Genomic DNA, 26325 nt, shown 5'->3' with positions numbered 1-26325 from the left:
CAGATCCAAGTAACCCGAGGGAAAGACCATGTTAATGAAACTGGAGGGTTACTGATAATGATCATTGCTACCACCAGGCATCTGCATCTCGAACCCGAACATGAATTGTGACTTGTGCTTGTTGCGATAGTCATAGCCACCATAGCTGTACCTGTATTGCCCCTGATGCTGCTCATATGGCTGAGAATGAGAATGCAATGATGAATGATTCAGATTTGGATTTAGATATCTATATCACCTATATTGACCTTCTCCATGTGGCTCATATTTAGGACTCGTCCAACAAGAAAATGCCTTAATAGGCTTCCTTATATTGTTCGTGATCATATCCATAAGTAGTCTGATGTCTTGGTGCCCCATTTCCTCCAATGCAACTAGTGTCGGCCTCCCCATGATGCTCCAGCCCTAGCTGGTTGTATTGTGAATCAAGACACTGGTTAGTCTGGCCTTTTACGACGTTGATGCTCATCAGCCTCAAACTCTATGGATGGCCGTACTCGTGTGCTAAGCAACATCAAAAGCAGGACCAACAGGTGCATCATCATCGTCATCATTATCTTTCTTGGTTCCGTTGCTGCTACTCTTTGTTTGGGTCAAATCTTTTGTAACCCTTTTTGACTCTAAGAAAATTGTATGACCTCTTGCTAGTGTATGCCACTCTGGGTTGTGCACCTCGACTTTCTCATTGTCCTCTTCATCGTTAATGTTATCGAAGTTTATTAGACAGAAGTCACCTTCTTTAATTAGGTTCGCCATGGGCTTTGCATTTCATAATCTCAACTTAATGTTGTAGCGCATATAGATAAGCCGATCCAATGTCCTGGCCTGCAATCTATTCTTTCACTTCAAATGGATGAGTGTAGAACAACTCCGGTTCCTCCAATAGTTAGATGAAGTTCTCTTGCTCAAAACTTTCACTGCTAATGTTTCGAGTCTTTGCACTTTCCTCCAAAATGAAGCCACCAATCAACTGTATAGAAATAAAGAAAAACCTTATGTCGTATACATAATAGTAAACTATCGAATACGCCATTATACATCACTAACAAAACAATTTCTACAATTACATAGTAGTAATAAGACATCAATTTCTTACCCAGAGGTCTTTGAATATTGCCTTTTGCACAAGAGGATTGGAGAAGTTGCTCGCGTGAAGTCCATATGTTTCTAGTTGTGGATGATACGTGTAGACATTTATTTGTTTTAAGCACCGATATAAGAAAATATATACCCAATTAATAAGTAACGACTAATAATTTAAGACTTTTACTCATTTTGTTGAACACCCTAATCTGCAAATATAAATTAGACTTTAATCTCTTTATCACGTTTTTGAGCTTGACACGAACATCTTCATCCTTAACAAATGATATGGTATATCGAAATCTCGGATTTAAATAGTATCCTACATCAATAATGAAAATAATAAACGACTTTAATGATTAATCTCTTCATCACATTTCAATCTCATCAAATGATGTGGCATATTGATATCTTAGATTTAAATAGTATCATGTATCAATAATGAAAACAATAAAAGACTTTAATGATTACATGATTTGCATCATAAAAATAGCTTAGTAATAACTAATAAGATTAAGTGCATACCAATGAATGTGCATGAGACGTCCTTTCTCATTGGTCACTACCTCCATCCACGTCCTTTTGGGCCTCCTTCTTGGCCTTTTAGAGCCTTCAATTTGCACCAACTCACTCCTTAGCAACACAGTTCTTAGTCTTTGTTGTACACAACCAAACCATCTCATTCTATTGTCCCTCATTGTATTATCTGTTGGTGCTACTCTCAAGTTTCGTTGAATGTATTCATTTATTATTCTATCCTTCCTCGTTTTGCCACTCATCAATCTCAACATCCTCATTTAAGCTATACTCATCTATGAACTTGTCCCTTAATTGCCCAACATTTTGTCCCATAAAGCATGGTTGGTCTTATAGCTATCCTATAAAATTTCTCTTTCTATTTGAGTGGTACACGACGATCACAGAAAACTATAGAAGTGCATCTTCAGTTCTTCTACTCAGTTTGAATTCTATAGGCAACATCTTTCTCAATTTCTCCACTCATGAATTATTCACCCAAGGTATCAAAAGTGGTCATTTTGTGATTCTTGGTCAACAATCTTAACTAATTCCTTGTTTCCACTCCTATTGCTACTAAAATTGCACTCCATATACTTTGTTTTAGTACGAATAGTTTTTAATCCTTTAAATTCTAAAGCAACCCTCCATAAATTTAGCTTCCTGCAAATTCCTCGTTGTCTCGTCCATAACCAATGCGAAAAGGTATGAGCTCAATGCCGACCTCTAGTGTAAGCTTACAATAATTGGGAACTCACTTGTCTCTCCACCAATGGTGGTCATATTAGTTATCACTTCCTCATGCATATCCTCAATCATGTCACTATAGCCTCTTGAAATTCCTTTCTTTCCCAACACCCACCAGATTAGCTCTCTAGGGACCCTATCTAAGTTAATAAAGACCATGTGGAGATCCTTCCTCCTCTCCTTATATTTTTCTGTCAATTGTTTGAGTAGGAAAATAGCTTTAGTGGTAGAACTCCCAGGCATGAAACTAAACTAAATTTCTATTACATTTGTCTCATGCCTCAGCTCCATAACTCACTCCTAAAGTTTCATAATGACTCATAAGTTCAATCCCACGATAGTTAGTGCAGCTCCGTATGTCTCATTTATTCTTATAAATAGGTACCTGGGTACTTTTCCTTCATTTGTCTTCCATTTTCTTCATTCTTATTATGTTGTTAAACAACTTTGTCAAAATAACCTATTATCTCTCATTGATACACTTCTAAACCTCTATTGGTATGCCCTTCGGTCTAAGGGCCTTTCTTGTTTTCATCTTTCTTAAAGCTCTTAGGGTGGTTGTCATTTAGGGCCTGTTTGGATACACCCCCATAAGTAGCTTTCTCTGCATATAGAAGCAAGTAAGCTACTTATTTAACAAAAGTTCGTTTGATAAGCACCTTCTTAAAAGTATCTTACCAGCTTAAACTTGCTTGCGGCCACAAGTATTTTTTTTTTTTTTTTTGCTTATTTACTTTCTACTTTTTTTACTTCCCCTCTCTCTCTCTCTCCTCTCTCTTTCTCATCTCTCCACGTGATGGACGGTCTGTATCAAAGGTGGCCCCACATGATAGACGACCCCCATCGAAGGTGGGGTCCACATCAAAGGTGGGCTGCAGATGATGGGCAGTGGACAATTAAATTAATGTTTATGGTGGGTTCCATATGATGGATGATCCACATTAAGGTGGGTCCGTATGGTGAACGGTCAACATCAAAGTTTGGCTACTAATGATGAATGGCCCACATCCTAGGTGGGGACATCCCACGTTGAAGGTAGTTCCCACCTAATGACAGTCCACATCAAAGTGGGTTCAACTTGATGGGTAGTGGACATTGAAGGTAGGCTCCACATGATGGGCAATTAACATTGACGGTGGGACCCAGATGATGGATCACTCACATCAAGGTGTGCCCCTAATGATGAATGACCCACATCCAAGGCAGGCTCTGCACAATGGACGGTCCATTTCAAAGGTGGGGCCTACACAATGGACAATCCACATCAAAGGTGGGCTCCACATGATGGCCAGAGGAAAATGAAGGTGGGCCCCTCATGATGGACAATTAATGATTATGATGGACCCCGCATGGATGGATGACCCACATCAAGGTGGGCCCCACAAATGGACGTTCCACTTTAAAGGTAGGCCTCCATTAATGAATGACTCACATCTGAGGCGGTCTCTACATGCTGGACGACCCACTTAGAAGTTGGGTCCTGCATGATGGGAGACCCACTTCCACTGTACAACATGATGGATGACCTACATCCAAGGTAGGCCTGACATGATGGATAACCCTCATCGAAGGTGGGCGTCTCAAGGTGGATGGTTCACATTGAAGACGGCCAAGGTGGGCCTAGTACAATGAATGGTCCACATCAAAGGTTTGCCCCACATGATGAACAATCGATATTAGAGGCGGACTCCGCATGAGTAAGTAAAAATTGGAAGAGAGACAAAACATACGTTTTACTTTTTGGCCGATAAGTATGTTGTTTACAAAACATACATTTCTACTAAATAAGTAGAAACCAAGAGAAGCTCCTTGAGGTATAAGTAGCTTAAGAAAAATGACTTACAATCCTAATGGGCAAGTTCTGATAATAGGTTCTTCACCTTTCTTTGATCTTATCGTCCTATACTAGTACCCTCAAGTTATCTCTCTTGGTGCATCTAAGATAATCTAGGTGCTACCTTTCTCCATTTTTGCAAGTTTGAAGCAAGGTGTCCTAAACGGTTATGTGACAGTTGTAATGGCCGTTATGTAACGGAATCGGTACCATTACATGTTACAGGGTCATAACGAGCCGTTATGGGAAAATGGCCTTTTTTTAATGGCCGTTATGGCCTGTATCATAATGGTATCGATGGTGGTTGATACAACTATTGTTACCATTATTGAATGAATACTAGTTTCAAGACATCGTTCTCACTTTCCCTTGTCTCCAATCTATTGTAAAGATCTTGATAAGCCTTAAGTTTAGCCTCACTACTTTCTTAGAAATCTACACGATACTTACAAATAGTTGGTACAAGTTGAAGGCTCTAAAGGGGTAAGGGGATACTTACAAATAGTTGGTACAAGTTGAAGGCTCTAAAAGGGCAAGGGGTTACTTACAAATAGTTGGTAAAAGTTGAAGGCTCTAAAAGGGTAAGGGAAAAGCCCAAAAGGACATATATCAAGGTATTCAATAATGGTAATGGTAGCCATAGGCCAGCCTTATGGCCAAGGTATTCTATAATGGTAATAGTGGTCGTAACGGCCACTGTTATCACTGATGCGATAAGGGCCGTAATGGCGTGTAACAGGATATTTTTTAAAAGGAAAAATGTATCAGCCCCGTGTTGTCCCTGTATTGACCCCATATTGGCCTTGTAATGCTCAAAATTGTTTTAAAAGGAAAAATATATCAGCCTTGTATCATCCCCTTATCGGCTCCATATAGCTCTATATCGGCCCCATATGACCCCGTATCGGCCCATTATGAACCTATATCAGTCTATTATGGCTCCATATAAGCCCGTTACAGGCCTTTCTTTAAAACTTTTAAATTGGGCATTATGGACTTACGACCTTGTATCGCGTAACGGGAAGCTCTGTTACCATTACACAACTGCTTTTTAATCATGACATGGATGGAGGTAATAAGAAAAGACTTGAGGACCTATGGTCTAACTAAAGGTCTGACCCTTTAAGAGTGGAATGGAGGAACAAGATTCATCTAACCAACTCCAAATAAGGCTTAGATGATGATGATGATGATGATGATTGTGGAGATTTCGTTGTATAATGAACTCCATTCTTGTCTAAACAGGATTCAAGGATAAAAAAGTGGTTGTGGAGTGATGGGGACATCACGTGCACACACCACCCCTACGCACGTACGCAAGGAGGGCCCCACTATCGATCTGGATCGATGATGATGTCTAGGGAGGGCCTCTTAGTTAGAGGACTGCGTCTTGGTTCGTTGGAGTGGACCCGATAGTCATGTGAATCCCATCATGATCGTGGCCCACTATTCTAATTAATCTAGTGCTTTTGGTTTTGCTTATTATTGTTATTAGGAATATCATGGGCGGTTTAGATTGCTTTGATTAATTGTTATTTTTTATTACTTTGTCTCCAAGTAATAGGTTGTGCACATGACTTGAATTTTGGGGTTTTGGGTTTTATTATAAATAGGCACCCCTTGTAGTTTTTTTACTCGATGAAGATTGATAAAATTGTTGCGTTTTTCTGCTCCTCTAAATTTTTGAGTTGTAGAGATTTAATTGAGTGCGAAACCCTCCCTTCCTCCAAGGGCTGACTACTGTGGTGCGAAGCCACACCTATCCTGATTCGCCCCCACCTTCTTCAATCCATATTTCTCTTCTCCTACAAGCATTCCATCTGCAAATCCATCAATATTTGTAGCCGTTTCCCCATCTATAGTAGATTTCTAGAATTTGGCCCTGTAGGAGGGTTGAAACTTCGGCGGTGCATCATGCACAAACTGTGCATCGGATCGAGCTGAGATTTGGCGGTTTTGGAGTCCATCCCTAGCCGACCAGGGCCAATGTGGCCTTTTTCTGAATAGTGGGCCTCACACACGTGCAGCCAGGATCACACGCACGTGCGTTTGGGCCATTGCTGTTGTCCACACGTGCGGTAGTTCTCCGATTCGTCTGTTTCCTCTCTTTCACTCTTCTTTCACCCAAAATCCCTAAACTTAACCCTAAATTACTCAGATCCTCAATTTTATGCCCTTTCTTCAACCTCAGGGTTCCCCGAATTGAAATTTTTGAATCCCTTGGATTGGGGGAATTATTTCTGTACATGTGTGGATGAATTTACCCTCATTTGATTCTTGTTTGGTCTATAATTTTGATTGATCCGGCCCTAGCATGTGTAGGCCTAGATCTGCATAAAATTCCTCTTGATTGAGTGTTTGAACTTTTTGTGTGGTATGTGGAATTTGTGTAATTGTTTCTAAACTAGTGTGTTCTAAAGCCTGAACATCTTGCACATCATACTTGAATTTCATGTCCTACATCATGGAGTGTGACTCATCCGTTTTAAGAATGGATTCTAAAAATACTAAAACGACATGTTTTTCAAACAAAACTATATATATATATATATATATATATATATATATATATATATATATATATATATATATATATATATATATATATATATATATATAAAATATCTGAATTCTGCATCGAAGTCTGAAACATCAGAACTTTTGGTTGATCCATCTCTATAAGAGACCTAATTTTCATAGTTTAATTTGGGTGTCTTGCATGCACATGTATAATCTTTCAGAGAATTTGTGTCATGAAAGATAGATGGATTGTTGATTCTCTCTCTCTCTCTCTCTCTCTCTCTCATTTATCAATCTCAAACATGCTACGACAGATATGGGAAAAAGGACAAATGATCAGATACAAAAGAATGACTATATTGTGGGCCAACATGTGTTTGTCACATCCAACCTGTCCAGAAGGTGCAACCCACAATGAAATGGGGATGCCTCAAAAACCAAGGCAATGAAATTATCATGTGGTTCAAAACATGAATTTTCCAAAACCTTGATGTGCATGATTGGATATTCATGATTCTTGGGGCTTTCTTTTAATTGTTTGGGCACACATTCTGGACAGGTTGGATGTCATGCAGTTGACAACAGCGGCAAAGGCTCCAATGCAACCATGGGGAGCCGCACAGTTGTGGAGAGGGAGGGTGGGTGTTTTTACTCTCTTTTACAATTTTACCCTGTAAACTTTTCACTCTTTTAGAATTTTATCCAATGTGAAAAGCAGAAAAGATAAAAACAACGATAGAAACAGGGCTGAATTCTCCTTTACAATTTTACCCAACCTGACTTGTGACTCACGATCATCGTGAGTCTTGTGATTATTTTTTCATGTCCCAATTATGCAAAATTTGGGACTGAGTCGCATGATTCTTGTGTAAAGTTGGTCTGACTCTGATCAGTTCCAACCAATGTTGACGATATCGGTCAATATATCCTACCTGCGCAATACGAACACACAGGTAGTGCCGATATATCCCACATGTTCGATCCGGTGAGCATTTTCAATTTCTAATCTTTTTTTTTTTTTTTGTTGAAATTATGTTAAATCAGTGTCAAATGGTTACAAATCCACTGGTTCTTCATGTTTTGCATGAAAAATCACAGAGTTGGAACTTTGATTTCGATATTCATTGGTTATTCATTTTCTCCATTTTTTTTTCAAAAATTTCCTTCAACGAGCTATCAATTGAGACTAATTTTGAAGTATTTAGGAGTATTTGATGAAATAATCCTCATAATCACTCTAATTTCGAAATTTGAGTGTAGGTGGTCCGATTTGGGGAAATTTAGAGAAAATTCAAAATTTCCCTAATCTCTCAAATTGCTTGCAATGTTGCACTCCAAAGATGAAATCAAGCATGTATGAGGGCCAATCTACTGATTTGTCAAGTCCTTGTCAATTTTCAGAAAATAAAAATCATTTTTAATTATTAATTAATAAAAAAATATTAAAAAGTTATTATTATTATTTTTTTTTCTGAAATTAATCAACTGTCAATTGAGACTAATTTCAAAGTATTTAGGAGTGTTTGATGAAATGATAATCACATGCACTTTAAATGTTATGCAGTTCAGTTAGACAACACAACTTTGGACCCTATACAATGAAACCTGTTATGTGCAGTTATTTTTTGAGATGTTATGATTTAAAAGTGTGCATTGAGGCCTTTTTTAACAATCCCTGAAGTTACATTGAAAAATTCAACCATTTCCCCATTGTTTCCCCAACAGAAATGATATATCCTATGCGATAACCGATATGTATTTGTATCCCAAGGATGCGATACGTAATGCAATGCCGATATTTCGAACATTGGTTCCAACCAGAACTTTCACAACTCAGACGATACCAAGTTGTATTGGATGATTCGTCAAACCATGTATACTTTGACCATACACTTTCTAGCCAGATTGTTCTGTTACCGGGAACTACTATGTTGCCATTAAAAATGCTGTGATAATTTGTTTGCAAGATTTGTTAATAATTTAAACCATATACTTTGAGATAATATCTTGTTCTGAATCTACATATAATTTGGCGAGTGTATCTTGATTCTCTCAATTATTCAAGACTGTTTGCCTGCATATGAAATTTGCTAATGCTGACTAATTGCATGGAAGAATCACATTTTGCCAATTTTTGTTTGATTCTGGGTCTTTTTTACCATAGATTTCCCTTTACAATGCTGGTATTGCAAAAGGCTGTGAATATGGTCTGGAACCTTCCTGAGGTAACGAGAATAGCCATTGCATTTATGGTGGTCATGCTTCTCTGGATGGTGATATGGTCTTTTGGAGTTGCTGGTGTTGTGGCTTCAAGCATTGGCGATGGTGGACGTTGGTGGCTTCTTGTGGTGAGATGGCAAGTTTTACTCTTCCAGTCAATCTATGGTTGTTTGGGTGATGGTAGACACTAAAGCATCTGCAAAAACTTATCCTCTCATTGACACTGGCCTTTATTTGTACTGGCAGGTACTCTCTGTGAGTTTGTTTTGGACAGGTGCAGTCCTCTGTAATACAGTTCATGTTATCGTGTCTGGCATGGTGTTTCTTGTTCTCATCCATGGGGGTCGAGGAGCAGCATCAATGCCTCAAAAACCAGTGGTGAAGTCATTACAGCATGCTGTGACAACTTCTTTAGGGAGCATCTGCTATGGCTCTCTTTTTACAGCTGCCATCCGAACATTGCGGTGGGAGGTATATGCATAAGTTTTTTATGATTCTTTGGGATTATTCTTGATAGAATTTCTGGTTGATTTGGTTGAGAGCTTCTTTCCTCATATTAATTGTGCCCATTATTATTTTTTCCCTTAATTATTATCCATTGTGATAATATTTTATTTATTGTAAAATGTTCCAGATCAGGGGAGTCCGATCTAAAATTGGCAACAACGAATGTTTGCTCTGCTGTGTTGATTTTTTGTTTAATCTTGTGGAGACGCTAGTTCGCTTTTTCAACAAGTATGCATATGTTCAGGTAGGTGACGTCTAGCATTCTTTTGAAAATAATGAGAAGATAGTGGAAAGTATAAATAGAGTTCGTGTTTTAGTTGCAGACTTGCATCTAGTAATTCTTTCTTTTCGATATCTTGGCTCTAAAAGCTGTGATGATATCTTTCCACATTTATTCTTTGAGAATTTTTATTGTTGGCTTCTTTTCATTTAAATGTCTTTTCTCTTTCCCTTTTTCTTTTGTTGCACTGCATATCCAGTTATAAAATGTTAAATACTAGTCAATCTCGTGTTTTGTTTAGAATTAGAAGTCATTTGTTCAGTTGTTTCATAGGATTGGTTTCTGTGAAGCAGCAGTAGAAGACCCTTGTGGAGACTAGCTATAGCTATGCTAAAGATATGTAATTTTACCTTTCTCATCGTGAAGCAGATATGAATGCTGTCTTTTTTCTTTATTTTTTTGGAATGGCAACAATAAAGTTTGTGCCTGTGGGTGTTTTGTGCTATCATTGCTGGTCCCCAGCCAGGATAAACAAGGGTTGTGTCAGGTTGGTAGTTGGATTTAAACTTATGCCATAACTTCTATCATGAATCTGAACAATAAATTCGTTAAACCAAAGACAAAGGCTGCAAAGATAAGGGAGGGGATAGGTTATGATGATGAGAAATCATCTAGCGTGAACCATGTAAGCAAAAAACCTATTCTTAAAAACACAAGGAAGCCAAACAAGGGCCTGCCAATACACTAGATTCCCAATCCCTTGACATATTGGCTTGGGTAATGCCCAAGAAAGAAGAGTTGAAGATATCCTATGAGCAGTGTTCGAATTGTCGGAATCGTTACAAGTTTTGCTGGCCGGAGATAAAGATAAAATATCGTTATCATCGATAATATCGCTGATAACCGGAAACGTGGGGAAAAAGGGGGAAACATAGAAAAAAATGTGGAATTTTTCAATGAAACTTCAGGACATGCCTAAATACACATATTTTCATATTTATGAATAAAAAAATTACAAAAAGAATGCATACATAATAAGTTTTCTTGTAATGGGAGTCTAAAAGCATGCATTGCCAAAAGAAATCACTCTAATAGTAACTAAAATGAGTTTATATAATACAAATGCAGCTCACATAAAATAATTAAAATATATAAAAGTAAATGAACTAAAAAAAGCACACATTTTTGGAGCCCACCTTTATGTATGTATTGTATATCCACATTTTCCATCCATCCAACCATCCAAACACCCATCCATCCATTCATCTCATCCAACCAACCAACCATCCATCCATCCGACCACCCAACCATCCCATCCATCCATCCAACCATCCCATCAAATCACCCACACATTCCATTTATCCATCAAACATCCATCCATCCATCCATCCATCCTATCTATCCAAGAATCCAAACATCCCTTCTATCCATTCCATCAAATCATCCAAATATCCATCCATCCATCCATCCCATTCATTCATCCAACCATCCCATCCAACCATCCAAACATCCATCCAACCATCCATCCATCCATCCATCCAATCATCCAAACATCCATCCCATCTATTCATCAAAACATCCAACCATCCAACCATCCCATCCATCCATCTATCACATCCAATCATTTAAACATTCATCCATCCATCCCATCCATCCATCCATCACATCCAATCATTTAAACATTCATCCATCCATCCCATCCAATCATTCAAACATTCATCCGTCCATCCATCCATCCCATCTATCCATCCATTCATCCATTCACCCTTCCAACCATCCCAGCTCATTCATGCATACAACCATTTATCCATCCCATCCATCCAACCATCCCAGCTCATTCATGCATCCAACCATTTGTCCATCCATCCATCCAACCATCCCATCCCATGCAATCATTCAAACATCCATCCATTAGGAAAAATAAACATTATGGAAACATAAGGTGGGTCTTAGGAAGTTTTTAATGGTATGGCATTCAATCACCACTGTTGTATGGTCCACCTGAGATTTAGATCTTCTTCATTTTTGGGTTCATGCCCTAAAATGTTTTGAAAAATGGATGGGCAGATACATCATGGTAGGCCTCATCATCTTAGGTGAGAATGGGATGCACCTGATCCACTCCCATAGCCATCACAATTTTTTTTTTTTTTATTTTTTTAAAAGTTTTATTTAAACTATTAATTTTGTATATAAAATGGTGGTGAAAGTCTTATTATGTTGTGTGAAACTCACACTATAAAATAACTTAAAAGTTACATAATCTATTAGTTTTGTTTCGAGGTAAAATGTTGGTGACCTTTGCAATTTAATAGTGTTAAATGCACATTTTAGTTACTTTAAAAATTCAACTATAAGGAAAGAGCTTACAAACAGGGTTTCGAAAACCCTTCTTTCAAAACCCTAAAAGTCATGTGCACGTTCTTCTCCACAGCCGTAGTAACCCTGGAATCTCGGAAGCATTTTCAATCTTGCAACGCAGATTCAACTATTGACGGAAATCCTAACAAGATTAGAAAAAAACTTGTCAAAATCCCGGATTATTTTGGGCTATTTCATACTTTTGAAGACCACTGTCGATTCACAATCCAATAACTTCTTGATCTTCTGGAAAGCGGCATTTCTAAATTATGATTTTCTTTTTAGTATTTACGGCTCGATTTTGTTGGCGAAATTTTGAAAAAAATCAGCGAAATCTGAAAAAATCAGCGAAATGTCGCCGATATCCAAAAGAGACTATTTGGGGTTTTCGGTTTCAAAGGGCTAGCAATACCGAAAATATTGGCGATAATTCGATATTATCGCCGATAATTTAAACATTGCCTATGAGAAATAGCCTCTGCCAAGGAGGATTAGCCTTCAAAGATTCTACCGTTCACCTCTTTCTAAAGTGCACCCATAAAATAGCATATGACCCCATTGACCACAAAAAGGTTCCCGTGACAAGAGAACGGGCCTTTTGTCCACCCATTGATGTCTAGGATGGACTCATTAAAAGTCCAGAGAATCCTAAAAGGATCTAGGAAGTGGCACCATATCTCCCTCTCAATATTGCATTAGAGGAAGGGATGAGTTATAGATTCCTCATTTTCTCCACACATCGAACTTCCTTCCTGAGGATGTCAATGGTAAGGATTTTATGGTCATGGCCATCTATGTAATGAAATAGGCCATCAGACCGATGATATTGGTCATTGGTCATTGGCCTGGCCACCTTCTGGGAAAGGGGGGCATATGATCGAGACAAGGACCAAACAAAGATTTGGATGTGAACTGGACATTCAGTTTTCATTTCAAAGCTTCCTGTTAGTAGCTAAGGAATCTTGAAGGATGGCATGTAATTTTCCTGTAAGCCCCTCTTAGTACCTAATTTCTTCATTATGAAACCCAACTTGCTCGAAATCTCTTGCAACATAGGAGAACTGAGCACCTTTGTGAAAATGTCAGCTAATTGCTCAGTTGATTTGATGAATGGAGTGAACCACGTTCCAGTGGAAATCTTCTCTCGAATGAAATGGAGGTCTACTTTAATATGTTTTGTCCTTTCGTGGGAGACTGGATCAAATGAAATGTAGATGGTAGCACAATAGATAAGAGTAGCAGAATTGATAGGGAAACCAAACTCTATCATAATAGATCTCAACCATAGAATCTCACAAGTTCCTTGAGCCATAGCCCGATATTCTGCTTCTGCACTGGATCTAAACATCACAGACTCTTTTTTACTTCTCCAAGTCACCAAATTACCTCCAACAAAGGTACAATGGCTAGAAGTTTACTTTTTGTCAGTTGGACACCCTACCCAGTCAACATCAAAATATCCAGTAATATGAATATGTCCATGATTAGCATACAAAATACTATATGTTGAACAAGATTTCAAATATCTCAGTGTACGGTACGCAGCATCAAGATGTGACGATTTCGGTGAATGCATGAACCTACTAACAACACTCGCAGCCTAAGTGATATTCGTCCTTGTAATAGTTAAGTAGATCAACTTCTCAACCAATCTTTGATACATGCTAGGGTCTGTCAGACTATCAGTCTTAAATTCATGTAAAGAATGCTTTTGATCCATTGGAGATGAGGCAAGGCGAGTACCAAGCTTACCAGTATCATTTAGCAAGTCTAAAGTGTATTTTCTCCGAGATATAAAGATACCCTTGAATGAACGGGCAATTTCAATCCCTAATAAGTATCGAAGAGGAACAAGGTCCTTAATTTCAAATTCCTTAACATCTATTTGACATGTTGTATAAAGTTCAAATAATCTCTAGTGACGATTATATCATCCACATAAATGAGTATAATGGTTCGACTCTCTTGTCGAGTGTGAATAAACACAATATGATCCGACTGTCATCACCTAAAGCCAAATAAGAGAATTGCAAAATTGAACTAGGCATACCACGCTCTTGGAGATTGTTTGAGGCCATAAATAGCCTTTTTCAGCTTATAGACTTTCCCAGTCTCCCCCTTAACCTGAAACCCATGGGGAAGATTGATGCAGGACATGAAATTTAAACATGTTATGCAAGATCTCAGGCTTAGGTCATACTAATTCAGAAACAATTACATAATAATTCCACATCCCACACAAAAGCTCAAACATTCAGGCAAGGGGAATCTGTGCAGGTCCAGGCCTACACAGGCTAGGACTGGATCAGTAAAATTATGGACCAAACGATACTCAAAAGGGAAATAGAAATCATCCACATATGGACAACAATCAATTCCTAAAATAAGGGATGCACCAATTTCAATTCAAGGAACCCTAGGGTGAGAAAAGGGGCAAGTAAATTAAGGATAATGCAATCTAAGGTTAGGGTTTATGAAAAGAAAACTTGAACCAAAGACAACTCCCGTGTGCGGACTGCGGCCTGGGCTTGACGCATGTGCGCGGGGGCTGGCCGCATGTGCAATGGGGGCCCCAATCCCCAAACAGCTTCCTTGACCCTAGTCGGCCAGGGGGGGACTTCCAACCCTCTAAAGCTCGTGGCGATCAGACGTGCGGTCGGGGCATGGTGTTCCGTTGAAGTTTCAGCCCTTCTGCAGGGCCAGATTCTGAAATTGGCTGTAGAAAAGAGAACGACTGCAAAAACAGGCGGATTTGAAGCAGGAATGATTGTAGAAGGTGAGAGATATGGATGGAAGACGGAGGCGGATTGGGATAGACGTGGCTTCACACCACAGTAGTTAGCCCTTCGAAAAGGGGAGGGCTTTGCACTCACTTTGAATTTTTCTACAACTCAGAAACTCAGAGAATAGAAAAAATACGCAGGAATTTTTATTCAACTTCAATAAATCAAAAGAATTACAAGGGGTGCCTATTTAGAGAAAAACCTTATACCTCAAAACTTGCGCCATGTGCGCAACCTATTACTTAGCGATGAAGTAAATCAAAATAAAAACTAACCAAAGAAATCTAAAGTGTTCATGATATTCTAAATAACATAAATAATCAAAACCTAAAATATGAACTTAATCCGACTAGTGGGCCACGATCATGAGATCCCATGGTGGGCTTTACTTGGCTATCGGGCCCACTCTCTTAAACCAAAACTCCGTCTTCTAACTAGGAGGCCCTCCCCGGACATTGTCATCGAGCCAGATCGACGGTGGGGCCCTCCCTCTCCTTGTGTACGTGTGTGGGGGCGGCGTGCGTGCGCGTGATGTCCCCATCAAAGATCCATATAAACTTCTTCATTCAGATCCCCACAAAGGAAGGCATTGTTAACGTCCAATTGATATAATGGCCAGGAAAGATTGGCTACTAAGGAGATGATCAGACGAACTGAGTTCAATTTAGCCACATGAGAGAAGGTCTTATTATAATCAACGCCATAATTCTGCGTGTACCCTTTAGCAACTAGACATGCCTTGTAACGTTCAATAGATCCATCAACCCGATACTTGATTGAATACACCCACTTGCACCCCACAGTGTGCTTACCTAAAGGTATGGAAACAAGATCCCACATGCCATTCTTAGGGAAACCATTTCTACCTTCATCGCTTGCTTCCACACAGGAACTACAAGTGCCTCAACAACTAATTTAGGAATAGAGGAGGAAGAGATGACAACAAGGAAAGCACGATTTGTAGGAGAGACAGAGTCATAAGAAACAAAGTTAGAAATAGTATGCAAGGTTGGATGATGGCTACGAGTACGAGAAGCAACATGAGAGGATGGATGAGTAATGGAAGTGGGACTGAGAGAATTACTTGACGTAGGAAGAGGAGCTATTGGGAGCATTGCTGGTTGTCTCGACTTTCTGCGAACATAGGTAAGAATCTGCTTAGGTGCCTTGGGAGGAGGAACAGACTGGTCACTAACCACAAGCATAGGTAAAGGAGCATGTGGGGCAACTAAATCCGGAGGATTAGACATGGTACAGAAAAAAGGACAATCTTTAAAGAATATGACATCCATGGACACAAAGTACCTTTTAGTGCATGGATCATAACACTTATAGCCTTTGTGCTAAAGAGAGTACCCAAGGAAGATGCATTTGATGGAATGATTAGCAAACTTGTCACGGGATGGACCCAGAGTGTGAACAAAACAAATACCCCCACAAACCTTGGGAGGAATACCAAAAAGAGAACAACCAGGCTTAAGTGTATGAGAATGAGTCTTGCCATTTAAGACATGAGAAGACATACGATTAATTAAATAGAAAGAAGTCAACAAAGCAGTAGACCAATATGATTTAAGAACTTTCGTTCCAATCAGCAGAGAGTAACTTGCAACAAATGGCGATTCTTGCGCTTAGCTACTCCATTTTGTTGCGGAGTGTAAGCACATGAAAATTGATGAAGAATGCTATTTTCTTGAAGATAAGATGTGAAACTCTAGGATATATAACCGCCACCATTATTAGACCAAATGGACTGAATACTGCAATCATACTAAGGGCCTGTTTGTTAAATCTGAGATCCGAAGTTTGAATCCAAAATCTGAATCTAAAGTTTGAATCTGAAGTCGGAAAACTAGTAGTGAATCTAGAACAACTGGTTTGTTAACTAACGTCTGAAATGTTTGAAATATATTAATTTGACACATTTACCCATATGAAACAAGCGTGATTGAATCCCTACCATTAAAAACTTCATGAATTTCATTGAAATGTTTATTTGTCATCCAACCTATTGATAAGGTCACAAACAGCTCGAAGAAGACACGACAAAAATATCGTCTGGATCCAAAGCTTGTGGCCCACAAGAATTTTTAAATGGTCAATCACGATTGTTTCCTATACTATGGTCCATCTTGGATTTGGAGCTGCTTTATTTTTTGGATCATGCGCTAAAATGAGCTTTCAATACGGATGGACGGTGTGGATTAAGTCACATACATCACAGTGGGCTCCACAGTCAGGGGTCCCACCCACCTCGGTGGATCCGGGGTTGCACCTAATCCGCTCCCCCTAATCGGGGAGGCAGATTGGCTAGTGAGCTTACCACTAGCTAATGGCTATTGGTTGGTGATTCGTGGGCTCCACCATGATGTATGCATTTCATCTGCTCTGTCCATCCATGTTTCCAAATCATTTTATGGTATGATCCCCAAAATGAGGTATATCCAAATCTCAAGTGGATCACACCATAGGAAACAATGTTGATTGAACGCCCACCATAAAAAACTTACTGGGGCCCACAAAAGTTTTGGATCAAGTTGATATTTATTTTTCCCTTCAATCCAGGTCTGTATGACCTAATCAACGGGTTTGATGTTAAATAAATATTACATTGGGCACTAAGAGTTTTTAATGGTGGGCGCTTAGTCACTATTGTTTTCTTATGGTGTGTTCCACCTGAGATTTATATATGCCTCATTTTTGGTATCAATCTATAAAATGATCTGGAGAAATGGATGGACGGCGTAAATGAAACACATACATCACGGTGGGGCCCACAGAGCATTGACCACTAGCCACATGGCTAGTGGCAACGTCACTAGCCAAACCGCGTCCCCAGATGAGGAGGTGGATTTCATGGGAAAGCCTTTCCTAGGAAGTCCAACGCTGGAAATCTAGGTGGGGCCCACCATGATGTTTGTGGGAAATCCACCTCGTCCATCCATTTTGTTAGATCATTTTCGGACATGGGGTGAAAAATAAGCCGGATCCAATACTTAAATGGGCCAAAAACATGAGGATTGCAGGTCCATAATTGAAATATTCGTGGGGCCAGAAAAGTTTTGAATTAGGCTAATATTTGTGTTTTGAGTTCATCTCACTAGGAATGGTGTTATTAATGGTATTGATGGCACGTAAACATCATTGTCGACCCCACGGAGGTTTCAACGGTAGGAATTTTCCTACCCACCTTTTTCTTTAGTGCGGCCCACTTGAGTCTTGTATCCTGCTCATTTTTGGTCTCAAGTCCTAAAATGATCTCAAAACACGGATGGACATGTTAGATTTATCACAAACATAACGGTGGGCCCCACTTAGGTTTCCAACGCCAGAACTTCCTGCGAAAGGCTTTTGCCCAAAATCTGTGCCCCCTAATCTGAGAGGGGATTGCGTGCTACCCCACCAAGATCTAGCTAGAGAGGGACAATCCAGGGCTTTGTGGGGCTACCATGATATATATGTTTTATCCATATCGTCCATTTATTTTTCCATATTGTTTTAGAAATTAAGACAAAAAACAAGGCAGATCTAAGGCTTAGGTGGGCCACACTACACAACTGTGGGAATTGGGTGCCTACCATTGAAAACTTCTTAGGGCCACATATGGCTCTAATCAAGCTGATTTTTATGTTTTTCCCTCATCCAGGTCTCTGTGACCTTATGAAGAAGTTTGATGGCAAATAAGCTTCACGGTGGACCTCAGAAAGGTTTTAACGGTAGTCGTTCCAGTCCCACTACTTTCTGTGGTGTGGTTGACTTGAGATTTGGATGTGCATATTTTTTCGGATCATGCTTTAGAACGATATAGAAAAGTTGATGGACGGTGTGGATCTAACACATAAATCATGGTGGGCCCAGAGAAGTGCCATGCATTAAATGTTGGGTTGTGTATCACGTAAAAGGAGAAAATCTTTGTCGCACGGGGCAATTTTGGATTTTTTTTAAAAATTCGCGAAGCGCATTTTGGATTCACCATTAAGCTCAACCCGGGTTGTTGAAAAATTTCAGCATAAAAATTTCACCACTAAACATCGAGCGCTTTCCAGATTTCTCATTAAGTAATAAATTCAATGTCAACAAACAGGCCCTAAGTCTTAATCAGTTGATGAAATGCCTTAAAAAAGTGCAACAATTCGTGATGCCCTTTCATCAAATAAACCCAAGTATCACACGAAAAATCATTAATGAAAGCCACAAAGTATGAAAAACCATCAATTGAAGTAACAAGGCTAGGATCCCAAATATCAGAATGTGTTAAAGCAAACATTTTATTAGAAGAATGTGAAAGTGTAGGAAATGAGGTCCGAACATGCTTGCTAAACTGACACATTTCACATTGGAAAGAAACATTATTCAACTTATTAAACTTAGGAAGAAAAAATTGCAAAGTCGTAAAAGACACATGACTGTGTCGCGCATGCCATAAGGCAGCCGACTCCTTACTAGACTCAAATCACCACTTCGGTCACCAGATGGGACAATAGTGGAGGTAAATGCAGTCCTTTCCTGAGTAGCAGTGGGTGCTAACATCACCCATTTGCGGGCCTCCTCAGTATGAGCAATGGAATATGCTGCCACGAGAGAGGGAAATGGAGTTGTAGCAACAAGTTGGGTCCGGAGGGCCTCATATTCACTGTTCAATCCAACCAAAAATTTATATGTTTTTGCTTCATCTTCCCTTATTCTCACAATCTCTGCACTACGATTATCTGGAAGTTCACTCAAGAGTTGCAGATGGCCCAGTTCTTCCCAACGACTCAGTAACTAACAAATTCTCCTGGGTGTGAGAATAGAGTTTAGTGGTCAACTGGAAGATACAGGAGTTGTTAGATATGGTCCCATATGTCTCATTGAGGGATTTTCCATAGATCGACAACATAATCATAGAAGAAATAGGAAGAGGTAGTACCTAGTTTCATAGAGTTGAGGATCTAACCCATAACAATAGCATTCGAGGAATCCCATGCATGAATCTGTGACAATTGTGACGAATCACCAAATTCACAAGTAGACGGCCTCTTGGATGTGCCAGTAAGAAATCCAAATTTCTCCTTGCCAACAAGGTGTTTCATAACGGTAACGGTGGCTGTAACAGCCACCACCGTTACCTTTATGACTGTTACAGCCCCGTAATGGCCGTTACGATCTCTCTTTTTATTTATTGAACAAACCCCCAAAAAACCTATATCTGCCTCGTAATGTTGATTAAAAAGTATGAAAAACCTATATATGTCCTGTAATAGACCATTACGGGGCTATTATGGCCTTTATAGGGGATGTAACGTGCCGTCAACAGCAATTACGGGTCATTTTTTTCCATAACGGCTGTTACGGCCATTACGACCCCATAACGTGTAACGGTTGCCACCGTTACCTTTATGTAACGGCCTTTACGGCAGACCATGCTCGCCAATAACATACATGCAGACAGCCCAGGAGTACAAAAGAAAATTGTTCGCATTAGATTTTGTTGAGTTAATTAAGAGGGGCCCCTCGGAGCTATGTCCAGATGACTTGGAATCCATGGATATGTGGAGAAGAGATGGAGAAAGATCACAAACTAAGGTACTATGAGCAAAACCGGTAGCAAGGAGATACACCCAGTTCTGGTGTATATGTCGGACCTCTTTAAAAAAAAAAAGTCCACTTTGTCCACCTTTTTGCTCAAAAAATGCATAAAAACGTCTCAAATTTGCACAAGGGCAGCATTCCTTGATAGATCATAAAAAAAGGGTCCATAATGAGTGGATCCCAAGAATTAAAAGCCACCGATTCAGAAGAAATATGAGAAATTGATGATTTAAGGCTGTTTTCAAGAAAAAATGGTAAAATCCATAAAAAATACCAAATGAATCCAAAAAATTATGAAAAAATGCTCATAATTCTTCCCATGTGTAGCTACACCTAGTGGTGTGATTATCGACCCAAATCAATCCGTACGGGGTCGTACGACTAACTTCAACGTTTGTGCGGTTGACATCAGCAGCCCCATGTGTTAGAAATCCTTCGGGCTTCGATCGTTCTTTTGTATAGATCCTCAATCTCATGTAGAACTGATCGAACAAAGCTCTGATACCAACTAGTTTTTGTAGAAGTTATAGAGAGAGATGAGAGATGAGGAAAAGTTGAGAGAGCTCAAAACGTGAGCTACCTCTTTTTATTATTCTGTTTATATGTTGGGTTCCACCTATTTACAAATTACATCATAACCCCCTAATAAATATAAAATTACACATAAGACTCTACTTGGCATATTTACAGCTAAATCCCTACATAACAGATAAATGTTCTTACAATGGACTCATTAAAATTCCAGAGAATCCTAAGAAGATCCAGGAAGTGGCACCATATCTCCCTGTCAATATTACATTGGAGGAAGGGGTGATTTATAGATTCCTCATTTTCTCCACACATCAAACTTTCTATTCTCGAGGGTGTCAATGGTAAGGATTTCATGGTCATGGTCATCCAGGCAATGACATAGATCATCAGATCGATGAAATAGGTCATTGGTCATTGGCCTGGCCGCCTTTTGGGAAAGGGGGGCATCTGATCGAGACAAGGACCAAGTAAAGATTTGGATGTGAATTGAACATTCAGTTTTCATTTTAAACCTACTTGCTAGCAGACAAGGAATCTTGAAGGATGGAATGCAATTTTCCTATAAGCTCCTCTTAGTACCTATTTTCTTCATTATGAAGATTTCTTCAAAGCGGCACATTTCAACTACCATCCCACCAAGCACCAATGCTCTTTCTAGCAGTTTGACTTACCCCTCTTGATTAGTAGTCAATCGGAAAATTGAGGGAAATGATTTTGCAACAGGATGCTCGTCAATGCAAATGGCAAACCTATAGTTGTTGCCACCAATATTTTAAATATCGACAATATCGGCCGATATATTCCACGATATATCTTGTATCCCACCTGTGCAATACAAAACACATAGGCAGTGCCGATATATCCCACATGTTCGATATGGTGAGCATTTTCAATTTTTGATCCCTTTTTCTTTTTGGAATTATGTTAAATCAGTGTCAAATGATTACAAATCCATTAGTTCTTCATGTTTTGCATGAAAAATCATGGAGTTGGAGCTTTGATTTCAATATCCACTCTTCATGTTTTGCATGTTTTTTTTATAGAAAATTTCCTTCAACCAGCTATCAATTGAGACTAATTTCGAAGTATTTAGGAGTATTTGATGAAATGATTATCACATACACTCTAATTTCAAAATTTGAGTAGGTGGTCTGATTTGTGGAAAATTGGGGAAAATTCAAAATTTCCTTAATTTCTCCCAAATTGCTTGCAATGTTTCACTCTAAATATGAAATCAAGCATGATGGGGGTTGATCTACTGATTTTTCAAGTCCTTTGTCAATTTTTGGAAAATAAAAACAATTTTTAATATAAAATTAATAAAAAATTATTTTAATAATAATAATATTATTATTTTTTTGAAATTTCCCTTTAACCAACTATCAATTGAGACTAATTTTGAAGTATTTAGAAGTGTTTGATGAAATGACCATCGCATACACTATAAATGTTATGCATTCAATTTGAATATAGTTGCCATAGTTTAGTTAGACAACGCATAGTTTAGGACCTTATACAAAGGAAACCTATTATGTGCACTTCTTTTTTGAGATGTTATGATTTAAAAGTGTGTATTAAGGTATTTTTTTAAACAATCCCTAAAGTTTTGTTGAAAAAATTAACCATTTCCTCAATGTTTCCCCATGTTTCCTAGAAAGTATGATAAATTACTCAATAAAACGATATATCCCTGTGCGATAATCGATAACTATCTGTATCTCAAGGATGCGAGACGTAACCCGATACCGATATTTCGAACATTGGTCGCCATGACCAGTGTTCGAATTATCTCCGATATTTTCGAAATATCTCCGATATTATCTTTATCTCTAGCTCAGCAATACCGATAACACTGGTAGCGATACCGATAACGCTGGTAGCATCAGAAAATTTAGGTATTAGCAATGTATCGCTAAGTATCACTAATGTATCAACATTGCTAACGTAATCGCCAATATTTTCCGCTATGTAAATTATAGGTGTCGCTTGTTTTGCCAATGCATCAACATTTCTAGTGGATCCAAACCTTTATTTTAGGTAATGCTTGTATCATAAGTGTATCAACGATATTTCAATAGTATCGCCAACATATTGATATCATCAAATTTTTGTTTATTAGAAAAAAATTTATTTCAAATTTTTTTCATGGGCACATGGTTGTGTGTAGTGTTCAATTTGTCATTGATACTATCTCGATATTATCGATAACGCGATATACACGATATTGAGACCACATTCTTTCGTTTCCTTTACAATTGTTGATGATTTCTTGGTGAAATATCATGTGTTGTTGATATTTTGCAATATCAAGGAATGTTTGGATGGAATGTTGGATGGTTAAATAGGTCGGATGGGATGGTTAGACTGATTTTTTACAACAACACATGCTTTTAAGGCCCTATTAAATGGAAACCTGTTATGCATGCATTCTTTTTGCAATTTTTATTTTTACTTTTTTAATTTCTAAATATACAAATATGTACATTTTAACACCTCCTAAAGTTTCGCTGAAAATTCCACCGTTTTTCCCATGTTTCCCTCCATTTCCGGTTATCAACGATATCGATATTGTTTCCGTATCCCTGGCCAGCGAAACTTGTAGCGATACCGATACTTCGAACACTGGCCATGACCAACACTGACTTTGATACCCTTACCAAGCACCTAATTTGTTGGAATCTTTCTTCCTTTGACCAAAGGTTTGCTGAACAAGATGACAACTCTCTACATGTCCCATCCTAATTTCTTGGGGAGAGTACTGGAAACTATTCACCCATCAGATTCCTGATATGTTGAATTGCATTCCCCCACAGGGTACCCGACGCTTTGCCATATCTCCACCAATTCCCCAAAAGCACTCAACTCTTTTTTCTAGTCCTTCATATCCCAAGACCTTTCCTCTTCAACTTTTGCATATCTTCCTATTGAATAAGAAGGAATTTGTGCCTCACTTGTCTCCCTTCCCAGAAGCAGTGTTCGAAGTATCGGTATCGTTACAAGCTTCGCTGGCTAGGGATGCGAAAACAATATCAATATCGCCGATAATATCGCTGACAACCGGAAATGCGGGGAAACATAGAAAAAACGGTGGAATTTTCAGTGAAACTTTAGGAGATGTTAAAATGTACATATATGCATATTTAGAAATAAAAAATTTTGCAAAAAAAATACATACATAACAAGTTTCCATTTAATGGGGCCTTAAAAACATGTCTTGTTGTAAGAAATTAGTCCAACCATGCCCTCCAACATATTTAACCATCCAAACATCCATTGATATTGCAAAATATCAACAACACATGATATTTCATCAAGAAATCATCAACAATTGGAAAGGAAATGAAAGTCTCAATAACTCGCATATTGCCATATTGATAATATTGAGTTATTATCAATGACAAATTGAACACTACATACAACCATGTGACCATGAAAAATAATTGATTTTTTTTTTTTCCAATAAACCAAAATTTGATGATATCAATACGTTGACGATATTATTGAAATATCATCAATACACTTATGATACAAGCATTACCTAGAATTTACTTAGTCGAAAATATTGGCGATACATTGGCGATATTGATGCATTGCCAATACAAGTGACACCTAGAATTTACATAGTTGAAAATATTGACGATTACATTAGCCATATTGATACATTGGTGATACTTGGTGATATATTGCTAATACTTGGAATTTTTGATACTACCAGCATTATCGGTATCGCTACCAGTGTTATCGGTATCGCTGAGCTAGAGATAAAGATAATATTAGAGATAATTTGAACACTGCCCACAAGTAGTCCCTTTGTAACTTCTCAATTTTCTTACAACTTTTGGTTGCATTTTGAAGAAAATGAGATGCATTGAGATATTGGAAAGAGCCGCTTTGATGAGAGTAATTCTACCACCTAAGATTAATAGTCTTTTCCATCCCTCCAAACTCTTTTTGGTTCTTTTGATCAAAGCTTCCAGAAAGAAAGTGATGCAGGACAATTAACCACTGGCTCTAAAAGCTTGAATTGATAGAGCATGGCAAATCAATCCCTTTATCTCATAGCCCACGCCTCACATCCCATGCGTTAGGACCTCGGCCAAACCCCCCTCATGGGCCCCACTTCACATGGGTTCCGTTTCACACGAGCCACCCGCCTCACACAGGTGGGCCCTCCCTCACACGAGCCACCCGCGTCACACGGGCTGCCCACCCCGTGTGTGCCTTTGCACCTCACAGGCCACCCCACTCGAGCTTAATGTGAAAATGCCCCTGCATTAACCACCCCCGGTGAGGAGTCTCGAACATGAGACATCCCACTCTGATATCACTTCTGATATCACTTTGATGCAGGACAATTAACCACTTGCTCTAAAAGTTCTAATTGATGGAGCATGGCGAATTAACCCCTTTATCTCATATCCTGGGCCCCACATCCCATGGGTTAGGACCTCGGCCGAACCCCCCTCGTGGGTCCCACATCACATGGGTACCGCCTCACATGAGCCACCTGCCTCACATGGATGGGGCCTGCCTTACACAGGCCGCCCACTGCATTAATCACCCCCGGTGAGGAGTCTAGAACACGACACCTTTCGCTCTGATACCAGTTTGATGTAGGACAATTAATCACTTGCTCCAAAAGCTCAAACTGATAGAGCATGACTAATTAATCCCTTTATCTCATAGCCCAGGCCACACTTCACATAGGTTAGGATCACAACCAAACCCCCCTCGTGGGCCCCATTTCATGTGGGTTGCGCTTCATACGAGCCACTTGCCGCACACAGGTGGGGCCTGCCTCACACGGGCCGCCCACCCCAAGTGTGCCCCTGCATCCCACAGGCCACCCACTTGATCCTGGTGTGAAAATGCCGCTACATTAACTTGATACTGCTTTTCTGCGTTGGAGGATCCCTTTGATATTAGAGACCTACTCCATTGAGGTGCCACACATGATTAGAGTTTGCAAATTGGAGGTAGGAGATATGCAACTCGGGTAATTTGACACCTGGTCCAAAGATAATGTTGAGTCTAACGACTGTCTCCAACAACCACCCCAAACTGTCAATCACTATGAAGAAGAGGAAGCTGCACTTCGTATCACCTTGACACAAGCCTCTAGAATAGGAGAAGAAACCAAAGAGTCACATTGACTAGTACTAAGAAAGAAGCAGACCAAATGTACCGCTTAGCCCAAGGGCCCAAACCCCATTTTTTGCGTAGCTAATGCAACAGGAAGTCTGACTCCACATGATCGTAGGCCTCTAGATCAGTCTTACATGAGATCCTTGCTTCACCCTTTTTTATTGAGTCTAAACATTTGTTAGGCACTATGACTTTGTCTAGGTTTTTGTCTATCCTTCACAAATGCCTTCACAAAAGCCCATTGGGCCAATGAAATGACATGGCCATCAGTTTCTCTCATTTTAATA

At 39.2% G+C, this 26325-nt stretch overlaps 1 protein-coding gene across 4 annotated transcripts in view; it reads left to right on the top strand.

Moving 5' to 3' along the window:
• The window catches only part of LOC131251304 (uncharacterized), a 139495-nt gene that overhangs the window by 57553 nt on the left and 55617 nt on the right, over window positions 1–26325 (top strand). For all 4 annotated transcript variants that reach the window (XM_058251947.1, XM_058251948.1, XM_058251949.1 and 1 more), the window contains exons 3-5: window positions 8865–9048; window positions 9167–9391; window positions 9555–9671. In XM_058251947.1, the coding sequence (XP_058107930.1) occupies window positions 8865–9048; window positions 9167–9391; window positions 9555–9671 (526 nt within the window). The remainder of the gene's footprint in view (window positions 1–8864; window positions 9049–9166; window positions 9392–9554; window positions 9672–26325) is intronic.

Source organism: Magnolia sinica, chromosome 7 (assembly GCF_029962835.1).
Source record: "Magnolia sinica isolate HGM2019 chromosome 7, MsV1, whole genome shotgun sequence".
Taxonomy (NCBI): domain Eukaryota; kingdom Viridiplantae; phylum Streptophyta; class Magnoliopsida; order Magnoliales; family Magnoliaceae; genus Magnolia; species Magnolia sinica.
This window is presented reverse-complemented; position numbering and strand designations above follow the sequence as displayed.